Source organism: Leptonotus elevatus, chromosome 14 (genome assembly GCF_054856555.1).
Source record: "Leptonotus elevatus isolate MCC_2025b chromosome 14, RoL_Lele_1.0, whole genome shotgun sequence".
Taxonomy (NCBI): Eukaryota; Metazoa; Chordata; class Actinopteri; order Syngnathiformes; family Syngnathidae; genus Leptonotus; species Leptonotus elevatus.
The window spans coordinates 11,021,054-11,042,611 of NC_141252.1; the positions used below are offsets into that span (position 1 = coordinate 11,021,054).

General features: G+C 38.4%; 1 protein-coding gene across 2 annotated transcripts; it reads left to right on the top strand.

Annotated features, from left to right (window-relative positions):
- Window positions 1-205: 205 nt before the first annotated feature.
- On the top strand, window positions 206-21,026 carry slc35f4 (solute carrier family 35 member F4). Of its 2 annotated transcripts, none has more exons than XM_086094877.1 (7): window positions 206-563; window positions 15,402-15,702; window positions 17,510-17,729; window positions 17,804-17,929; window positions 18,022-18,214; window positions 18,381-18,470; window positions 20,308-21,026. In XM_086094877.1, the coding sequence occupies exons 1-7, from the start codon at window positions 338-340 to the stop codon at window positions 20,547-20,549; spliced, it is 1,398 nt and encodes a 465-aa protein (XP_085951003.1). In that variant the 5' UTR covers window positions 206-337; the 3' UTR covers window positions 20,550-21,026. The 2 variants fall into 2 exon arrangements, with proteins under 2 accessions (XP_085951003.1, XP_085951004.1); XM_086094878.1 differs by lacking the exon at window positions 206-563 and adding an exon at window positions 9,951-10,397.
- Window positions 21,027-21,558: the final 532 nt, after the last annotated feature.

The window sequence follows — 21,558 nt, forward strand, 5'->3', positions numbered from 1 at the left end:
GCGATTCTTTTAAAATTATGGAAGAATAAATATAAAACTACAAGGTATATCCTCAGCATTAAAAAAAAAAAAAGGAAAGAAAAGAAAAGAAAAAACACCAGCAGCCATTTTTTCCAGATATTCTCACTACATTCAAGACATGTGACAGTAGTGACACGCCCCCTTGCGGCGCGTGTCCGCCACACTCAAGTTGGGACAAGATCGCTGCGCGTGCAGGAAGGAGCGTAGCAGAACGTCACTAGAGGAATGTCAATGTGCTAATTGTTGCGGCTCGGACTCCGCGAGACTCTCGGACTCGGATGCATCTGACTATTTGTCCCTGTACATCCGACTGACCATGAGCAGCGCCGAGAGTGTTGTGGAAAGCGGCATCGGGTTGGAGCCCCTTGACGGCAAAAACACCCTCTTGCCGGGCAAAGCGACGCCGACCGGGGGCACGGGTCGCGGCCCCATAGTGAACGGCGGCCCCAAAGTGACAGCCAACGGGGTGCATGATATCGAGGACCGCATCTTGAGGATCACCGGATACTACGGCTACAACCCGGGATACTCCAGTCACAGAAGTAAGTGACAGCATGCACGCAAAAACGAAGTCAAGAGATGCAACAATACTAGGCGAAAAGATGGATGGATGGATGGATGGATGGATGGATGGATGGATGGATGGATGGATGGATGGATGGATGGATAGATAGATAGATAGATAGATAGATAGATAGATAGATAGATAGATAGATAGATAGATAGATAGATAGATAGATAGATAGATAGATAGATAGATAGATAGATAACAGGCCTCAGAGGGAAAGAAAACAGATATTACACACTCACTTTTCTATACTATACTACAGAAATTATGAGCCTTACTTTACTGCATTTTTCATATTAGAATGGAAGAAAACACCAAAACTATTTTCACCTTTGGAATTATGCCTTACTTACTATACGGATCTGTATTAGAACATAAACAAACAAAATTGCACTCTCATTTTTTTCCATTTTCTATACAATTAAAATGATTGATGACACTTAATTATACTATATCATATTACTGTATCCTATAAACAGGAAAAAAATTGGGGAAAAATTATGTTAATTTATTATACTATTTTCTAGGGATGTTCAACACCACTTTTTTTTCCAGACCGATACTCTTGAGTACCAATACCACCTCTTCTTTTGATTGATAAAAATCCCCCAAAAACAATGACAGATCATTTAAAAAACAACAACTATATATTCCAATAGAGCATTTTTCCTTAAAATTCACAGAAATTAATGGCAATTTATTTATTCTTCTAATTTCTCATTTCTAGTTCTTCACCATAAAAAGGCCACAAGAGTGTGGCTGATACTGGTATCGGTCGTCATCGCAAGTACCGGTATCTTGCAGGGCTCCATACTGCCCCTAAGTAGAAGCATTTTGCCTCTACGATTTGAAACAGCAAGACTAAAAATTTCAAGAATTCGTGCCAGTACAACCAGTAAATTGGCAGATTAAAAAAATAAATAAATATATATTATTCTTGAATATTTTTTTTGCTATCATTCTGCTCCACACTTCAGTCCATTTATCATTAATAGGCTTTATAGTGAAAATGAGTGGGATGAATATTTACTTTGCTAGTTATAGTTAATTTCTAAAAATGTCTTAGGGGCCACACCAAACTACAGCACACATAACTAAATGCAGCTCAAATCAATGACCGCAGTCATCCAAATGACAAGTGAGGCTCTCTTGCCATGACGCATGAGAATGCTATCAGCTATCTCTTGACTTTGACAAAAGGCACGCAGCTTCATGTCTATACATTCATGGTTTATCCACATGCTTTTGATTGGTGGGACACTGGTGGCAATATGGGGGCTTTTACTGACACAGACAGAAAGCCTGTAGGATTGTATGGGAGTAAATATGCTCTTTGTTCTAGGCATGATCTTTAAAAAGTTGATTTTGGTGGTCAGTGACCTTTTACACAGCAATTTCTGTAGTGTTAAATTGAGTTAAAAATCTAGTGTTAAATTATTTTTTAGTTACTGGGTGTTGATTTTGGGTGTTATTTGAACACTCACAGTGCAGAAAAAGCTCTGTGGGTGGTGTTATTTCAGGGAGTTAAACTAATTGACTCCAGGCTGAGTTACTTTATGCTTCTGTTATGTTTTCCCCCCTGGATTTTAAGGACAACTCTAGGTCTGGATTATTCAGATTTATAAATTAAGAATGAAATTATACAGATTTTGAATTATTTTTTTCATGAGTAAAAAAAGCGCGTGAGACATAAAAGTTTCCGGATTTTCACGAGTAGTGTAATTTATGTTCATTATTTTTCTGTAAAACTAAAAACGAACATGTACTATCTCGTGGCGTACTTAGTGTTGTTGCCCCCCAAGTGCTAGGTACTAGGTTCGAGTCCCACTTTCTCCATTTGGGTTGGAAATTAAAAACTTGTCAAGAAGTAACACTAAAACTGTGAGAAATTAAGGGAATTAAAGGAATTAATATAACACTTTATGGTTAAAAGTAACAAGAAAACTGTGAGAAATTAACACAAAAAATGAAAGGAAAAAACACTTTTAAGTGTTAAGAAACAGCACTGATAATGTGAAAAAAATAACACTGATAGAAGAAAGTAGATAACACTTTAAAGTGTAAAAAAATTCACTTTTTTTTGTGTCAAATAATAAATACTCTCTACTCTACCAATGAGTTAAATTTTTACATTACATTTAACACTACGGGAGTTAAATTCACACTTCCGATTTCACTGTGTATAACAGTTGGCAACGCATACAAGGACTGCAAAAGGCCTTTTTACCTTGCACCACTATAGTTGTCTATCGCCTTTATTACGTATGAGGAGCTGTGTTTCAGGCGCTGAAAGCTTCACCCCACATGAATTGGACTTTGCACGCAAGCTCCCGAACACCTCACCCTGGCTGTTACATAAAAGCTCAACTTTTAAGTCCTGCACTCCCAATACCGGGAGGTTGCACCTTTTTGCTTTCTGTTTGTCAGACGAAATGCGTAAATGCAAATTCAGTTAAGAACATGCTCAAGCTAGGGGTCCTTAAGATGCTTCTCATCACCAGAATAGATTTTTAGGCAAGGAAAAGGAAATGAGCTTTTGTGCTCATTAACTGTGTCCTGTCTGTTATAGTAGATTAATCATGGATGCAATCATGCGCTCTCATTTGGGGAGATCTCTAGCTGTCCAGGTTGGTCCCGTGAGAGGGAACGCTGATTAATGAGCAGCAACCCAAACTTTAGATTGGAATCCGAAACAACTCCAAAACAATTCCAATAATGAGCCAATTTTCATTTGTAAACAATGTGGGAATACAATCAATGTGATTGTTATCGAAGAAGTGTTGATTTTTAGGGTGTTCAATTAGCCGTATTGCAGGACTTCATTGTAGTCGTGAGATATCATCAGGTGTGCTTTAATTGTTCAAAACATATTTATTTACAACAAATAATGTGAATGAATTCACTTATCTATGTCAGCGTTAAGATAATTAACGTACATTTCTTTCTTTCTTTTTTGCAAATGTAATAACATCAAAAGGCCACCAGAAGGTGCATTCATCATTATAGTCATTGTTTAATGACACATTTGACAAGTTGAGTCAAAAATATTTCCTCCTTTGAGTCACTTTTAAGTATATTGTATATGAATAGCATCATAGGCAGTACTATTCACATACACATCATTCCACATCGCATTGTGTAACAGAGGAAGGTGAATTATGGGATGTCGACTGTGCTGTAATTTCAGGCCTAAGGGGAGCAGGTGTGCATCATAATAACACTCATTCCCAGTCTATAAAAGACCACGGGTCCGCGAGCTGAGGGCTTTATTTGATTTGGGAAACATTTCAGATTTTCCGATACGATATGCCATCTGTGCAGCCCCCGTCTATTCATCAAGCCATTTTAATTGATTTGTGTGTTTTTTGTTTTGTTTTTGTTTTTTAGATACAAGGTATTCCTTAGGGCGCAGTAATTGTAGAGTTATTAGACACACTATGATGGTTAGTGAGAAGCAGTCTGCATTAATTACTTTTGTTAACAAGAGTATAAAAACCAAGATTTTTTTAATTGTACATTTAGAACAGATATAAAATGTGTGATTAATTGTGAGTTAACTAGTGAAGTCATGCGATTAAATATGATTAAAAATTGCCTGACGCCCCTAATTTTTTATATTTTTTTCTTTAAAAAAATAAAAAGAGAAAAAAATAAAAGATTATTAAAAATGTTTAAAAAAAATAATTAAAATTACTTTCTTTTTTTAAAACCTAGAAAAGATTATTAAAAATTAGGGGCGTCAGGCGATTACATTTTTTCGTAATTAATCGCACGACTTCACGAGTTAACTCACGATTGATCACAAATTTTATATCTGTTCTAAATTTTAAATAAAGGTTTTCATACTCTTGTTAACAAAAGTGGAAAAAACGTTAAACTAATAGAAATAGTTCAAATAATTTTTTGACGTCTATAGCCGTCAATGGCAGTGAACGAGTTAATCATGTATTGTACAGGCAAATGAGTATTGCTTACCAAAACGTCGATGAGCATCAGTTCCCACAAAGACGGAACACTTGCCTATGGCATAATGATATACTAAGTAAGATCCTGTTGGCATTTTATTATTATTGCCACTTGCCATCTGCGAAGAGCAAGAATTTGCCTCTAAGTGGGTTGTGTACTACATTTTATGACAAGCTCTCGGCTGTAATACATGATACCGTAATGGTGTTTTGAGGCAAAGCCAACACGGCTTTTAACAAGAAAATAGATAACATCCCAACCTCAATGATATGCACAAGAGGGATGGAAACAAAACTGACGTTCAAGAAAGGCTAAAGTGCTATTCCCAGCATCGTTCTTTGGCTCCTGTTGTTCCACATGACAATAGCATACAGTAAATGCCTCCTCAGCGTTTCTTGGTAAACCATTAAAGTAATTTGCTTTGTAACAGGTTTTAAATGGCTAAATTAAAAAGGCGGCAACACAGTAGCGAAGGCGCGCTCCCTGCTGGCTGAACAGGCCTAATGCAGGAGGAATGACAGCTTACTGCTCAGCAATGTGATTGTCCCGTCACTCCTTTCACAGCGAGACTGCTTAATGCAGATTCGAATGAGAAACTACTTGCATCATTGAGGGATGAATACACTACGTTTAATAATTCAACCTTCTTTTCTGAAGCAAATTTACAAACAAAATCAACAGCGAGTGAATTTCCTTCCTTAAACATCGAGCATTATCATGCAGCTATTTTGAAGTAAGCCGTTCCCGTGCCTTCTCTCGCCGAGCTATTTATAACCATCCGAGTGTCGACCGGGATGTAAGCCTTGCCTGAATGGCTCCTGGAGTGCTGTTAGCCTCCACCGTCTCCTGGGGGATTTGTGAAAACACCCTGCATGCAATGTAGGGGCAGTGTTTCACCGCGGGACCTTTAGATGTGCTGACCTGCACTCACCATCCTGTGCACTGCAGTCATAAGTTGATGTACGTCCCGTCAGGTGATTTTGGATAGCCGGCCAACTTCAACTACACTGTGATAAATGCTAAAATTAGATTATAATATGGCACAATGGAGTCAACTTTAGAGTGGTCTTTCACTTTTTACGAGCAGGCCTGAGTACCGTGAGCTGCCTAACAATGCCCTTGTGGACTCTGTGAGTGCACAGCATCAATAAGCTGACCTTCAATGCCCTCTAATGTTATGTTTACACTTTATTTGTTGCCGCGTGTACATAAGGATGGAGTCTAATGCAGACAGGTCAACTTAAAAAAATAAATAATTTTCTCTCATAGAGACAGTTCAGTTGTCATGCATAGGTTCAGTACGAGGCATGTCCAAAAATTAGGGATAACCGATACCACCACTAGTACCTCTGATACATAAAATGTCCTCAAAAAACAATGACAAATGTATATTTTTAAATACCTATATATACCAGCATAATTTTTTTCTCAGCAATTTTCTATTCTACTTTCTCATTTCTAGTTCCTAATAGTAAAACAGCTACAAGAGGGCAACCGCTAGCAGTACCAATATCTTGAAATAAGACCTGGTAATAGAACTCATCCATCACTACAAAAAAGAGCAATAATTAGCAATGTTCGATACCACTTATTTTCATACCGATACCAGTATGAGTACTCAACTATTTAGCCATTGCTGATACCAATACCAATAGTACATCTGATACATACAATTTCCCCCCAAAAAAGGCAAATCATCTTAGAGAAAGACCTATATATCCCAATATAGCTTTTTCCTTAAAATGGCATGAAATTAATGGTGATTTTCTATTCTTCTCATTTCTTATTTCTAGTTCCTGGTCATGAAACGAGTACAGATACCTTGACATAAGGCCTGGTATCGGCCTGATGCCATTAGCTTGTATCGGTATTCACCCATCCCTAGTAACTAATAGCAATTAGTTAGCCATAAAGACAGCATCAACAAAGAGAAGGACAAAGGTATGAATTTGCAATATTTTCAGTTATGTGTCTAGACTCTTAAGCTTCCTTTAAAAAAAAAAAATTGTGTTGGCACTTTAGACCTAAAATGTGTTTAAAAAAATGTCAACCTTAAATAAAAAAAAAAAGGAAAAAAAATAAGCTATTACGTAAGCAGCCTTTTGATTTTTGTTTGTAAAAAAAAAAAAGATAAATAAATAAATGTTATTATTTAGTTCATTCCATAATGGTATAGTTTTTGACACAATATTCTCTAGTTGTTTGTAAATAATAATAAATAAATAAAATCAGCTTCAATTCAGGTTAAAATATTGATGTATACTATTTATTCAGTAATGAACGGTTGATTTTTTTTCTTTTAATATTCAGTTTTTAATTCTGTTTATGACCTTGTTTGAGGGTTTGGGGTTCATTTTATCGGCCTTCCTCTGTGGACTTGCATGGTTTCCCTGACGTCCCCCTGATTGTGTAGCTTGTTTCCTCTTTGTCCTTCCTCACATTTTCCAAAAGGATTCAATGCATGGCGGGAGGAGCTGACTGGTGACCAGTCCAAGGTCTAACCTATACTTAAAATCAGCTGTCAAAGCCTCCAACTCAACTGCAATGATGATAAGCGTTATAAAACAAGGATGGATAGAAATTCATTGTCTATGCTATTTCGCGATTGGCCACAAGGTGTCGCCATTTTCTAAAGTTCTAACTGCAGTACATGGAGGGCTGAGTGAGTTCAGACACATCTGGCAGTCGAGGAAGAGAGGATGTCTCGTCTTGATGGTTAAAACAGCAATTACTAACTCTTCATCTTTCCTCCTGGTCTTTATTGAGATATTTAGTGACAAAGAGGCTCTAAAAAGAGCCTCATACGAGTGAGATGTGTTTGGAAATCTAAATGACAAAAGGGCCTAATAAAAGGATTCAGTGCGTCAGTAGATGGGAGTGCAGCTGTTGCTATGGGGGTAAAGAGGGTTGATTATTTTATTATTTGCTGCTTTGATCTGTGGTAGGCACGTCCAGTATAGTTTTGGTGGTCACAATGGACAGAAGTTATTAATTCAACATTGTGTTCATTTTAGGCTTCATTCTTGCTAGATGACACATAACACATGCTACAAAACAAAACATCTATTTTAATTCGTTATCTACAAAACACTGTGTACATTTTACAGAGTGACAATTTTTCAAACCTACAGCCCATTTAGCTTACATTTTAGAGTGACAGCTGCGGTGCCTGTGCTGGGGACGCCACTCTTAATCAGGTAGCGATTAGCATCCTGGGCTTTGCTGACTGCATGCTTTCTTTTGCCGTCCCTCTCTGTCTAGCTTTTGTCTCCACTCATCAGCAGGTCTATTTTTAAGTGACCCTCCTCTCACGGGATGCATCCTCCTATCTTCTGCTTACACCACAGCAAACGTTATAGCTTCAGCCCAACTTGGCTGGCACATTGATTCATTATAATGGCAGCAAGTTTAGGGTCCATTTAGCTGAACTTTGCTACTTTTTGGTCGGGATCATATGAGATACATTAAATGTGCACTCGTGGTTGTATATCACATAATGATATTCCACCAGAGTACTACATGTGTCTGTAATACGGTTTCAGACAATTAAAAGTCACCTCGATATTGAAATATGGCCCTCATCCGCAACAATCCAATGAGTAACTTTGCTTTGGCGCAGCACACATAAAATTATACTGTACATTTTGGTGCAGTGCTAGAACTTTGACTGATTGATCTGCACTGCAGAGAAGAGACAGATGACTGATTGTCCTAAAAAAAAAAAAATCAATTTATTATTATTTTTACAGCTCGTTATAGTTGATTATAGTGGAAATGTAGAATTGCGAAATAAATGTCAGGCATACATCATAATTATTTGGTGTTCTTGTAAGTCAAGAGCTTCAGAAAATGTCCATTATATTTACATGACATAAACCACAGTCAAAAATGTATTTTTATTTTTTTTAATGAACTGTTTGTGTGCTTAAATGTATACTGGATGTTTCATTCTGTTTTCATTTAAACTAGTGCTATCAATGTTAAAGCGTTAACTCATTGATTAAAAAAAATATTGCATTAATAATCATGTACATTATTAACGCATATTAATAACACTATTAATTTTGACCCCAGATGATCCTTTAGATTGACAGCAGATGGTTATGTTAAAGGTAGCATAGATTGTGTTTGAGCAATAAACATAACTACATGCATTAAAGTAAAACATCTAATAAATGTTTGCATGTGATCAGAATATTTGTTCATGTCATATTATTGGGGTCATTTTTTTTCAATTATGCATGTAATTAACTGATTAGAAAAAGAGGAGGATTAGCGTGTGCAGTGGAACAAAAAATGTTGAAGACGTCCTCATAACATTAAATGTAGAATGAATTAACACATAACCGGTGCTCTTCAAATTTGGCGGGCAAAAAATGTTGATTAAAAAAAGTATTTTTAATAAGTGATTAGTCACGATTAATCAAATTTCCAAGATGTGATTAATCTGATGTAAAAACAGCTCCAATTTAAACATACAACACAATAAAAGATGAAAATAAAGCATTGGGACAGAAATAATCCAAATTGGGTCAAGAATGGACCAACCCAACCTTTTGAGTTATTTGAGATTATTTGGGACAAATTAAATTTAAAAAAAAAAAGGGGGGAAAAATAACTAATCAACTTTGAGTTATTTAACACAAAAAGTTAAATGACACAAAGACTTATTTAACCCCCAAAGTTGGGTCAAATGTAATTAATAACCCACAAAGCAACCCAATTTGGGGGTTTATTTTGTGGGGGTATTCATTTGACCCAGCTTTTTGGTTAGTTTACTAACCCAATTGAACTGGGTCAAAAATGAACTGACACAAACTTTTGAATTTTAAGACAAGAAAAAAGGGGTCAAATTAAATTATTAACCTATAAAGCAACACATTTTGGGGTTGTTTTTTGGGTTATTCAGTTGGTCAGTCCCTGTTTGACCCAATTTGGTTTTTTTTTTGACCCAACAGTTTTTACACCGAATGTACCTCTGATTAACAGCAAATCAGCAAACAATAAATGCTGTGGGCCATTTTTTTTTTCATAGCCAATGCCAACATTACAAATAGAGCGTTGGCCCAAAACTTTAGCACAGAACCACGATGTAAGCCATTTCTAGAACTCATTTACATTATGTTGGTGAGATGCACAAATAATCTGAGAACACGTGAAAGCCAAAACATGACAAACATGTGCTGCAGAAGACAACGAGGGATTGCAGAGACAGGCCCGCTCAGGTAGAAAGAGGACAGGGAGCACTAGAGGAAGAGAAGCTAGCGCAGCATAATTAGGCTGGGCTGCTTGGTTACCATCCAAACAAAGCTGCTGATTTGTGGAGCAAACGAGGAGGGAGGGGTAAAGCCAGTTGAACAGAGACAAACGAGATGGGGGTGGCGAGGACGGAGTGAGATGAGGATAGTGATTGCGCCATGCCACACACACTTGACGCTCAGTCTCCCTTGGAGACAGTGGCGGCGCTGGATCACGGCATGACATTGCAACAGTAGTAAGCGCCAGTCAGCTGTGTCACTGCTCTCCACACAGACAAGAGTGCGGAGAGTGAGCCGGAGTGTTGGGGAGAAGAGTTGACAGATCTGGGAAGCAGGCAGGCAGGCAGGCAGCGAGGTGGGGGCGGGTGGGGCGGAATAAGTGAAGAGTTTGAAAAAGAAGAAGCGGAGGAGTAAGGATGCGCGGAGCCAGGAGGAAGAGCTGCTGAGCGTCCACACACATAAATAGACTTCCCAGGGAAGGACAGTGTGTTGGGGCCCCCAGTGGAGGATGAAGAAGCACTCAGCCCGAGTGGCTCCTCTCAGCTCCTACAGCACTCAGGTCCTGACCTGCCCCATCTCTGAAGGTAACTTCAAGTTGACTCTACATAAAAGGTTGCGTCTTTACATGTAGGCTAAGTGAACAGAAGGAAATCATTGTTTACGTGACACTGTTTTCGAGGGTGACATGCTGCATGCAGATGGATAGCCAGCCTGGATGAGAAAAAAAAAAGAGAAAAAAAAGCAACAAAACAAACACATCAGCAAGTTCTGCTCATGTCCTTTCACTCAAAAATAAGCAAGAACGCTGATCCCTAAGAGCTTCAAACATCTAAATCCGTTTTCTAATCTGTACAGCTCACCTTTGTTTTAGAGATTGAAATCAAATACCCTAATCCCCTTTCCGTAAACATCATCAGCATCTCACTTCTCCTTAAGACGACTTACCGGGGATGCACATTGCTGCTGACGTGACCATGAGCTCCAGGGGGGAGTCCATCCATCAATGTCACGATAAAACGCACACCAGATTGAAATGTTGGGTTGGACTCGGGAAGTGCATCACTCGGGGGCAGATGAGCTCCATTAAAAACAAGCCAGTAATGAATGGCACTTCTTCTATGCAGCACTTTTGGAGCTGCTCGGTGAGAGTGAATCAGCTTTGAATGACCTCATAGGAACGTTCGTGTAAATATGGCTGTTTGAAGCAGTGCAATGCTAGCCCGCCATACTGTATGCACCACTGTTGGAATTTTGGAAGCAGGAATATTTGTGAGCAATAACACAGCCTCGACTGAGAGGAGAGTGTTGGCCATGAGAGCTGCTTCCCTGGGGCAAGGGAATAGTGGAGTTTTAATATCACTGCATCTTGGCGCCAGATCAGCCTGTAGCGGCTTTTATACCTTAGGACTGAAAGCGCTTGCATCCAACACGAAAGGCTTTAGTGTTGCTGCACTCTTGCAGAATGACAGCACACAGAATCGGAATGAGACCAAATCACTTTCACAAATTCTCTCCAAATCTGTAAATTAGCATCGTGTGGCTCATGGGTGTATTTAGGTATTTAGTTCTGTTTCATCCCAAAAACGTACAAAGAAAAAAAAAAGGGGGGGGGGGGTAATGGACATAAGTGTTTTTTACACAGCAGCGACGATATACTCCCATACCATTAGACAAGCAGGTCATTGATGGATATGAAATATGATGTGGTGCGACCAAAAATAAATAACCTATTTGGGACTCTTATTCTGAAATACATTTAAAAACTGGAGTTTGTATTATCCACAAGACAGTCAAGAACACATGGGAGCATCTACTATCAGGTTTGTACTGCCACACAACAATGTCAAAAAGTTACCCTTTGAGCAACTGGTATGAAATATTATATTTCATATTTGGACGTCATACGGTATTACCTGGGAAAATATAATTACAAGTAATATTAAATTTTTCCAACAAATATGCATTTTCATGGTAATTTTACTTGTGTGGCCTCGCTAGCTTGTTTTGTTTAGATGGCTAATTGTTAGCTTCATAACTTGGATTTAAGTTGAAAGTATTATGTGGTTGCGACCAATCATCATCTGGTGCGAGCATTGTAGAAAGCTTCCCATGATAGATGTACTGTGTAATAATTGTAAAATTGTAAATAATAACCAAGAGCAAACATTTTTTTGTGTTTTTTTTAAATTAAATGTAAAGTTTGGTATTATTTTGAGTACTTAAAACTCCTCACAATTGTTACTCTATGATGATTGTTCCCTCCTCATGCAAATGGAGTATTATATATATATATATATATATATATATGCATATGCAGAATTAATTCAGGGAGATGATGTTTAATACCACTTTTTTCAGACTGATACCAGTACAAGTACTCAACTCTTCATCACCAAAACCGATACCACTAGTACTTGATTGTTGACTGTCATTGTAAGAACAATCAATAATAGAGATATTTTTTAAAGAAAGACCCATCCATATATCCCAAATTTAAATTTTCCCTTAAAATTGCATGAACTTAATAACAATTTTCTTTCATTTGTTCATAAAATACACATTTTTGTACAGAACACACAATAAATTGAATTTTAACAAATAAATAGATAAATAAATAAATAAATAAATAAATAAATAAAATGAAACTAATAATTCAGTGGCCAGAATAAATCTTAATTAAAATATGTGGTTGTACACCTTAAGGGGCATCTCTCAGACATGTATGCCTTTAGTTCCTGGTCTTAAAATGGCCAGTATCATGAGTACCGATAGCTGATATCGGTACTCGCATATCTCTTGCAATCATCAAAATAAACTTGTCATGATGAAAATAAAGCGGCTTTATCCCAGTGGAGTGAAGAAGAGGAGAAGGCGAGAGGAAAATGAAAAGTTTTTGTCAAAACTTTTTAATGGTTTTTAACTCTTGCCAGTTGCAGCACTGTTGTCAGGCAAGATTATCACACAAGTCAACAAAATATGATGCAGTCCTAACTAACACGTTAGTACATTTATTTGTAACCTATATTGTGTCTGCCAATAACAAAGGCGTAGTCGCTAAAGTTCATTAGCTTACCTCCAGAGGCCCTTCAGGGCGGTGGTTTTTGGGTATTTGCGTTCCATTGCAAAAATGTAACTTAAATTTAACTCAAAGAGAACTCAAAGCTAATAATAAGACTAACAGAGAGCAGTTAATGAACCTCTGACCAGTAATCCAGTTCCAGTCATTTACTTATTCACTCTTAGTGGCATTAAATGTGTTTCAGTGACACTGATGGCTAATTCAATATTTAATTGTTCATTGACACCATAATTATAAGTTGACTTAATAAACACAAGCAAAGAAAGTTATTTACTAGCAATCCATTTTCATTGAGCTCGTGGGTGGCTGTACTGCACTCCCTTTTGCTCAACTGCTTATCGATTGAAATGGGGGGGGGGGGGGGGGTCCATCGATGCAATAATGAGCACTGAGATGCTTGGCTATGCTGGAAGGGAGATACTTGCCGGCATGCTCCACATGCTGAGCTAGCAAAGACGACTTGGGCAGCGGGCAGCACAAGTCGTCTTTGATTTCCTGCCTTGGTGTAAATTGATCACGGCATGCGGAAAGTTAAAGAACGTACCTGAACTTGTCTGTCGGTCGGTCCGTGTAAAATACTATGACATTCATTTTGGTTCCAGTTAAACTAGTGTTAATTAAGACAGACAGTTTTCTGAGTGAGTAAAGGTCACATTAGTCGATTCTGAATGCATATTTTTTTTTTGGTCTGTATATTATAATCGTGATCTTGTCATTTTAGCCATGCAGTGAAAAGCTATTGGCCGTGATGTATTAATACACTCATTTTATTTAAATGAAATTCAACTCACGCTCTGCTGGATATGCGGGATGCAAGGATGTCAGAGTGAAGGGGCGTGAAAAGGGCGCTGCACCTCTTGAGCTGGGGTTGGGGCCAATGCCTTGCTCAAAGGCACCTTGACAGTGACGAGGAAGAAAACTAGCATCTCTCCAAAAACTACAGTATTTGCCATTTTATTTTTGTCCACAGTAAATATAGATAATACTAATAATATAGTGAAAAAGGAGGTTTAAAGATAAAAACAGTGTTTTCAGTATTAACATTTATTTTGTATGACATCATGTAGTAGGATGTGCCTTTGTAACACAGCAAAGATTGGAGTGTTGAAATTCCAGTGTTAAATTTTGGGAGTAGATTTTTTTTACTCCCCCAAAGTGTAATTTTAAATTTTTGGGAGTTAAATGGTGTCCAGAGTAGGTGGTATTTCACAGAGTTTGTCACCAAGTGTTAGGTTTAATCTGCTCTTCATGCTCTGCTTGCTTATCACTGGGAAACACTGAAATTCAAAAAGTGAGTTTGGGACCCATGAAGTAAATTTCTAAGAAACTAGTCAACAGTAACATGCTGGAAATGATCCCTCCGAAAGAGGTGTTCTCAACTAGTTGGGGTACAAAGTTGGACTTGTTTGCAAGGAAATGAATGATTGCATTCTAATGTGTGTGTGTGTGTGTGTGTGTGTGTGTGTTTAAAATAATAATAATAATAACTGATGCAGTTTTGATAATCACATTTTGAAGTTATTTACGAAGACTTTTGATCACCATTACCATGTGTTAAATGTTGAGGTGGCTCAATGGTTCAGTGAGTACAGCACGTTGAAAACGTGTTAAAATCAACTCCGTAGGAGTCAATTAACTCATTCACTGCTATTGACGGCTGTAGACGTCAAAAATTCATTTGAACTATTTCTATTAGTTTAACATTTTTTCCATTTTTGTTAACAAGACTATGAAAACCTAGAATAAAAATATTGTACATTTAGAACAGATATAAAATTTGTGATTAATCGTGAGTTAACTAGTGAAGTCATGCGATTAATTACGAAAAATTTTAATCGCTTGACGCCCCTAATTTTTAATAATCTTTTCTTCCTTTTTTGTTTAAAAGTAATTGTTATTATTATTTTTAAATGTTTTTAATAATCTTTTCTTTTCTTTTTCTTTTTTTTTTTAAAGAAAAGATGATTAAAAATTAGGGGCGTCAGGCGATTACAATTTTTAATAATATTTAATCGCATGACTTCACTAGTTAACTCACAATTAATCACAAATTTTATATCTGTTCTATATGTACAATAAAAACAACTTTTAAACATTTTTTTTTAAAACATCTGTTCTAAATGTACAATAAAAAAACTTTAAAACTTTTTTATAGTACATTTAGAACAGATATAAAATTTGTCATTAATTGTGAGTTAACTAGTGAAGTCATGCGATTAATTACGATTAAAAAAAATTATTGCCTGACGCCCCGAATTTTTCATAATCTTTAAGGCGATTAAAAATTTTAATTAATCACACATTTTATATCTGTATTTCTAAAAACAATTCTAGGTTTTCATACTCGTGTTAACAAAAGTGGGAAAAAAATGGTTAACTAATAGAAATAGTTCTAATTATTTTTTGACGTCTATAACCGTCAATGGCAGTGAATTAATTCATCACTGGACTTTTTGCTGTGTATGAGTGGCAATTTATCCTGAAAAAACTGTGTTTGTCTTTCCTTTAGGAGAGGATGGCTTGGAGTCTCACGCCGAGACACCTGGTAGTGAGACAAGTGAGGAGAGCCAGTCGTACCAGACATGCACCAGCACAGTGCTGAAGGTGCTTGGTGGCTTGCTGATGGTGCTTTGCATCTCCTCCTCCTGGGTGGGTACCACTCAGGTGGTCAAGCTGACCTTCCAGTCATTCTCCTGTCCCTTCTTCATATCCTGGTTCAGCAGCAACTGGAATATCCTCTTCTTTCCTATTTATTACTCTGGACATGTGGCGACCACAAGGGAGAAGCAGACACCCATTCAAAAATTCAGGTAATGTGTTTCTCGAGCCAGGGTCGTAAAGTTCCGGTGGGAACTTCGCATGGAGCTGGTGCCTATCTCGGCTGAATTTTCATCCATGACACATTAGTTTTATAGCCTTGTGGTTGACTGGTAATCGTTCCAGAATGTAGTCCAACATTGACCCCATGACAGCTGGATAAGGTTCGAGCCCCATTAATAATCTCTAACAGGACAAATACTAGAGAAAATGGATCGATGGACAGATGGTTGAATGGATGAAAATACACTACAGTGTTTCCCACAGATTTGAAATCTACTTGGGTGGGTAGACTCCGCTTTTTTTTGGGGGGGGGGGGGTGATTTGTGTCATTTTGCACTTCAGATTGTGCATTCTAGGGAATTAAAATATTGAGTAAAAATGTCGTTGTAACATTACTCAGTGACTCCATATTTTTTGCACTTATTTTATATTAAAAATAATAATACAAATAAAATAAGGCTGTCATATCGGATTATAAGTGAAAAAAAACGGGATCGGGACCAATCGGACGTGAATACACAATCCCAAAGCACAAACTGCGAGCATAAAGTACACAAAGTGCTTTGCGGTGGTTAAAGAGAAAATATTATGGGATGATTCTGGCCGAAATTAATAATGCTTACTTTACAGAGAAAAAAAAAATAAAAAAATAAAAACATCAGACACTTTAATCCAGACGTCCATAATCCATTCACATATCGTGACGTACCTTGTCCGGCCGGCGCTGCCTCCCAGTTTGTTTTGGTGGAGTGTGTTCGCCTTCTCTCATTGATCGCTCCCATGCTTCTCGCAACTTTACTTTCAAAGCCCAGTTTCAATGACCAGTTGGAGTTCCTTCGTTAATCCTCCCAGAATGGTGACATCACAGTTGCTCGGGGCTCAGGCAATGACCAATCACAGCTCACCTGATTTCTGAAGCTGAGCTGTGACTGAGCCCTGAGCAACTGTGATGTCATTTTCCCTCGACAGCAAGTGGCAAAATGGCCGTCCCCTGAGATTTTGCTTCATAAAATGTCATGTTAATCAGAATACCATATTTAGACTAGTGGGGCTGCATAGAACATATTGTCAAGCATTTGCGGGGGATTGACTTCCCCTTGGGGGCGCATGTGACCCCAGTTTTGCTTAACACATATAAAGTGTACGTAATTGCACATCAACTACAGTAGGTGGCAGTGGCGCTTTCATTGTCAGAGACTGCGCAAGGAATAATAGCTTCTCTGCAGAGGTGTATTTAAAATTATTTTATAGACAAATAATGTAATTTATCGTTGCAGTGGAGAGTTGGCGGGGTGTGTGGGGGGAGGGGGATTGGTGTGAAATATTTATTCTTCTTATGTGTGTGTGGGGGGGGGGGGGGGGGCATAACAAAATAATAATCAAGAAGCGCTGCATTAATCAGTATCCAAGAAGTAGTTCTCAGTTTTTTAAAGGTTGGTGACCCCCTGCACTACTTTGTATATACAAAAGTATTTTACTTTTACTCGCCTACAGGAAGGAAAACAAAGGAAAATATTTCGGGTCATGCACGCTATGCATTTTCTTCCAAACAAAACTCATCCCAACGAGCCTCTATGAACCTTGTTTTGTGGGACACAGTCATGATGGAACAGAGAGGATTGGCACAGGATGTCTGACCTCAACCCCATCATCATATTTAGCTGCAAAACAGAAACCATCTCTTCTCTGTACTTAAATGTTAGGTAGTATGCATGTAATGGCCAGGCATCCCAATACTTTGATCAAATCCATGTAATTATGGAACAAACCATTAAAAGATACAGTGTCTTTTGCCAGAGAGTGCAGCAAGCTGTTTGGCGAAGAAGGGATGACCCTGAAGCATTTTGTAAAGAGAACAGCACCTTTCTCCATCCTGTGGACGCTGACCAACTACTTGTACCTTATGGCCTTGAAGAAGCTGACCGCCACTGATGTCTCCGCCCTTTACTGTTGCCACAAGGCCTTCGTCTTTCTATTGTCCTGGATTGTCCTCAAGGACCGCTTCATGGGTGTCCGGGTATGTACGTTTTGAATTTTTAAAGAGAGAAGCGAGCTATATGAATACAACTCATTAATGGACCCCTCGTTTAGATTGTTGCCGCCATCATGGCCATCACAGGGATCGTCATGATGGCGTATGCTGATGGTTTCCATGGCGATTCCTTTGTGGGTGTAGCACTGGCTGTGGGCTCAGCCTCGACTTCAGCTCTTTATAAAGTGAGAGCACCGACCACCCAAGCATATTGAGCAACAGGTCCAAGCAGCGGGTGTTAACCACGACAAGCATTTTGTCTTGTCGCCACCTACAGGTGCTGTTCAAGATGTTCCTGGGAAGTGCCAATCTTGGCGAAGTGGCTCATTTCCTTTCCACCATGGGTTTCTTCAACCTCATCTTCATCTCCTGTGTGCCCCTCATCTTGTATTTTACCAAAGTAGAGCAATGGAGCTCCCTCTCCTCACTGCCCTGGGGGTACATGTGCGGCCTGGCAGGACTGTGGCTAGGTGAGAATGACATCATTGCTTTTGCTTTCGTTTACATCCAAATAAGATGCATTTGTGCAGTTTCAGTATGAACTCAAGTCACATAAGTAGTACAGGTTGTAAGATGCCCAACTTACAAATAAATCAGCTAAAATGTCAGCTTTAATCATTCTATTGTGTCTTTTAGTGTTCAACATTTTGGTCCACGTCGGCGTGGTCCTGACGTACCCCATTCTCATCTCCATAGGAACTCTACTCAGTGTGCCAGGAAACGCGGGTGAGGTTTCTTTTTGAGTTTCAAATATTGCCTTCGGTTTAGCTTACACTCTGTTCTAAATTATTATCCATATAAGTCACGTTAAATAAACAAATGGGGATTGTTGTTTAACTTGTCCAATGCGATCGCTGATTCAATTTCAGACCGTGGAGACATTTTAAATGTAATGACTGAAGGAGGTTGTTCCACGTTGAGACAATCCTCCAATTCATGTAGTGGTTCAGTTGCCTGAACTCCAAGGTCAGATTTTTATGAGTGCTGTCAAAGTTAAAGCGTTAACTGATTAATTAATCACAAAAAATGATTGCATTAATCATGAATTACCGCAGATTAATCGCACTATTAATTTTGACCATAGATGATCCTTTAGCGTGACAGCGGATGGCTACGTTTAAGGTAGCACAGGTTGTGTTTGAGCAATAAACATAATTACATGTATTAAAGTAATATTTTTTCATGTCAAAATATCGGGGTCATTTTTTTCCATTTTAAATTATGCAAGTAATGAACTGATTCGAAAAAGAGGCGGATGAGCATGTGCAGTGGATCAAAAAGTGTTGAAGACGTACTCATAACATTAAATGTCAAAATAATTAACACATAGCAGGTGCTCTTCAAATTTGGCGGGAGAAAATGTTGGTAAAAAAAAAGACTTTTATTAAGCAATTAATTGTGATTAATCAAAATTCCACGATGTGATTAAATCTGATTTAAAAAATGTAATCGTTTGACAGCTCTAATTTTTTATTAAAATAGGTAGTATGTTGCGTTTTTAAAGTCATCATAATCTTGTTTATATACAATGTTCAAACTCTTTTTAGGGCTTACTGCAGACAGCGGTTATGTTTTGTTATGGTTTGTTTTTGTTGTTATTATAGTTATATATAGTTGTGGTTATAAGAGGTGCATTAAGTCGGGTACTTTAAATCCCCACTGAAGGCCAGGATACTAAATGTGCAGACTGCCTCTGACATGTAAAATGTCAAAATTAACAAATTTAACAGCTTCTTGATTGACTTACGCCAGACCCCCCCCCCCCCCCATCTCTGTAGTTTTTATGTAATCTAAAAATAAATAAATAAATACATATTTTTTTATTTTCATGCCCAGCACGTTTGTGCCAGTGTGAGTGTGAAGCTTGCTTTCTGGTCAATGCACTCTAAAAAATAGACCAACTTAATTGAATTGCTTCAAGTGGTAACATACAATTGAATTAAGTTAATCCAAATCAATATATTAAGTTTAATTAATTATGAGGTCATTAGGTTTAATCACTTGAGTTCATGAAACGTAATATATTAATTTGGGATTAACTTAATTCAATCGTGTGTTACCACTTAAAGCAATTCAATGAAGTTAGTCAACAATTCTCTTTTTATACTTAATTCGGTTCAACCATTCTCTTACTTGAGGGCTGAAGCCGACGTGAATTATTAAAATGGTTAAATTCCTTGCAATTGCAAGCACTGTGACTCACAGTGTGCTCAGCACCTCTTCAGCCCAAGAAACCCAATTTACCAGCGTTGCTCAAATACAGCACACATGTGCAAATGTGACTGTATCTAGCAAGGGGGGAGTCATGTTGCCGCGGCAACACAAAATGCCTGCAGACAAGTTCTTAGCTTTAACCGAGATAGACCGTATAAAGGTCAGGGAGTTACACTGAAGTGCAGTTGTGCAGACGCAGCGGATCAGGTGGATCACTTTTTCGGATGCTGATCCGCATTTTCTTCACTTATCCGCCTACTCATCCCCGTAAAGTCACTTGTATAATTAATCTCTATCTGTTTTTGTTTTGTTTGTCTACCCTGGCCCGCCGCCCCAATCCTTACTGTAGCCGTCGATGTCCTTAAACACGAGGTGATCTTCAGCATGGTGCGTCTTGCGGCCACGTGCATCATCTGCCTGGGCTTCTTGCTGTTGCTGCTTCCAGAAGAATGGGACTCGGTTACGTTACGTTTCCTGGCCACCATTGCGGACAAGAAGTCAGAGGATCACGGCGAGGAGCTCACAGAGTCCAGCATTCACACGAGAAGCCGCAGTCGGGCCAACGGCGCCGTCTCCCTTCCCTTAGCATGACATTGTGAGACTCCTCTGCGAGCTTCTTTCCTCCACTGCCCACCCAAGGAGGGGAGATCGGAAAAACATGACGAAAGCGATCACAAGATATGACAGATTATCAAGATTATTTGTCAAGGATGCATCAGATGCACCTGGCTCACTGCGAGAGGGATAATTATGATGTTGAAATGAAAATGGTGGAAAGTGTTATTTACTTTCTCGATAAACCTGCCACACTCGGTCCCTCACACGCTTGACTGACCTCTGACCTGCAGAATGTATTCTGTGAATATAAATCCTGGCAGGGACAGTCGGGTTAGACCTATATGTATTTCTATTTATTTATTTATTTATTTAGAGACACTAAGGTGTATTTATTTCAAATATTACTGACATGAATTATATCTAAGAAAAACTAACAGTATATCATTCCTATGTATAGGCCGACAAGTATTTTGTTTGTTTTTCATAATGATTAAAAAAAAACAGTGCTCACATGGTATTAACTTTCATATAACCAGCCAACTAGCCAATTGTTAATCTACGTGTATGAACGTTGGCTTCATTGAATCTCATGGTTTCCCACAACTTCTTAAAGGGGAAGTCAACCCCACAAATTTTCTTTACAATATGTTGTATGCGCTTTAAGAATTCTAAACATGGCATTTTGATCAATATTGCATTTGTGAAATATGAATTAAGCGGCAAAATCCTCTTGTTTTAATCCATCTCAGAGGGCGGCCATTTTATCACTTGCTGACCAGTCACAGCTCACATGTTTTTTGAAGCCAAGCAGTGATTAGTCGTTACCTGAGCCTTCAGGAATTGTGATGCCATTTTTTTAAGTCAACAGCAAGTGGCAAAATGGCCGCCCCGTGCTCTGGGTGGCGAGGTGGTACCATCGCTTGCCCTCGGTGGAGGCGGCGCAGGTTCACTTCCCGCTCGGGAGACCATGTTAGTGTGGGATTTTGAGTAGATGTGTGTGAAAGATTGATAGATAAATAAATAAATAATAAAAATGGCCGAC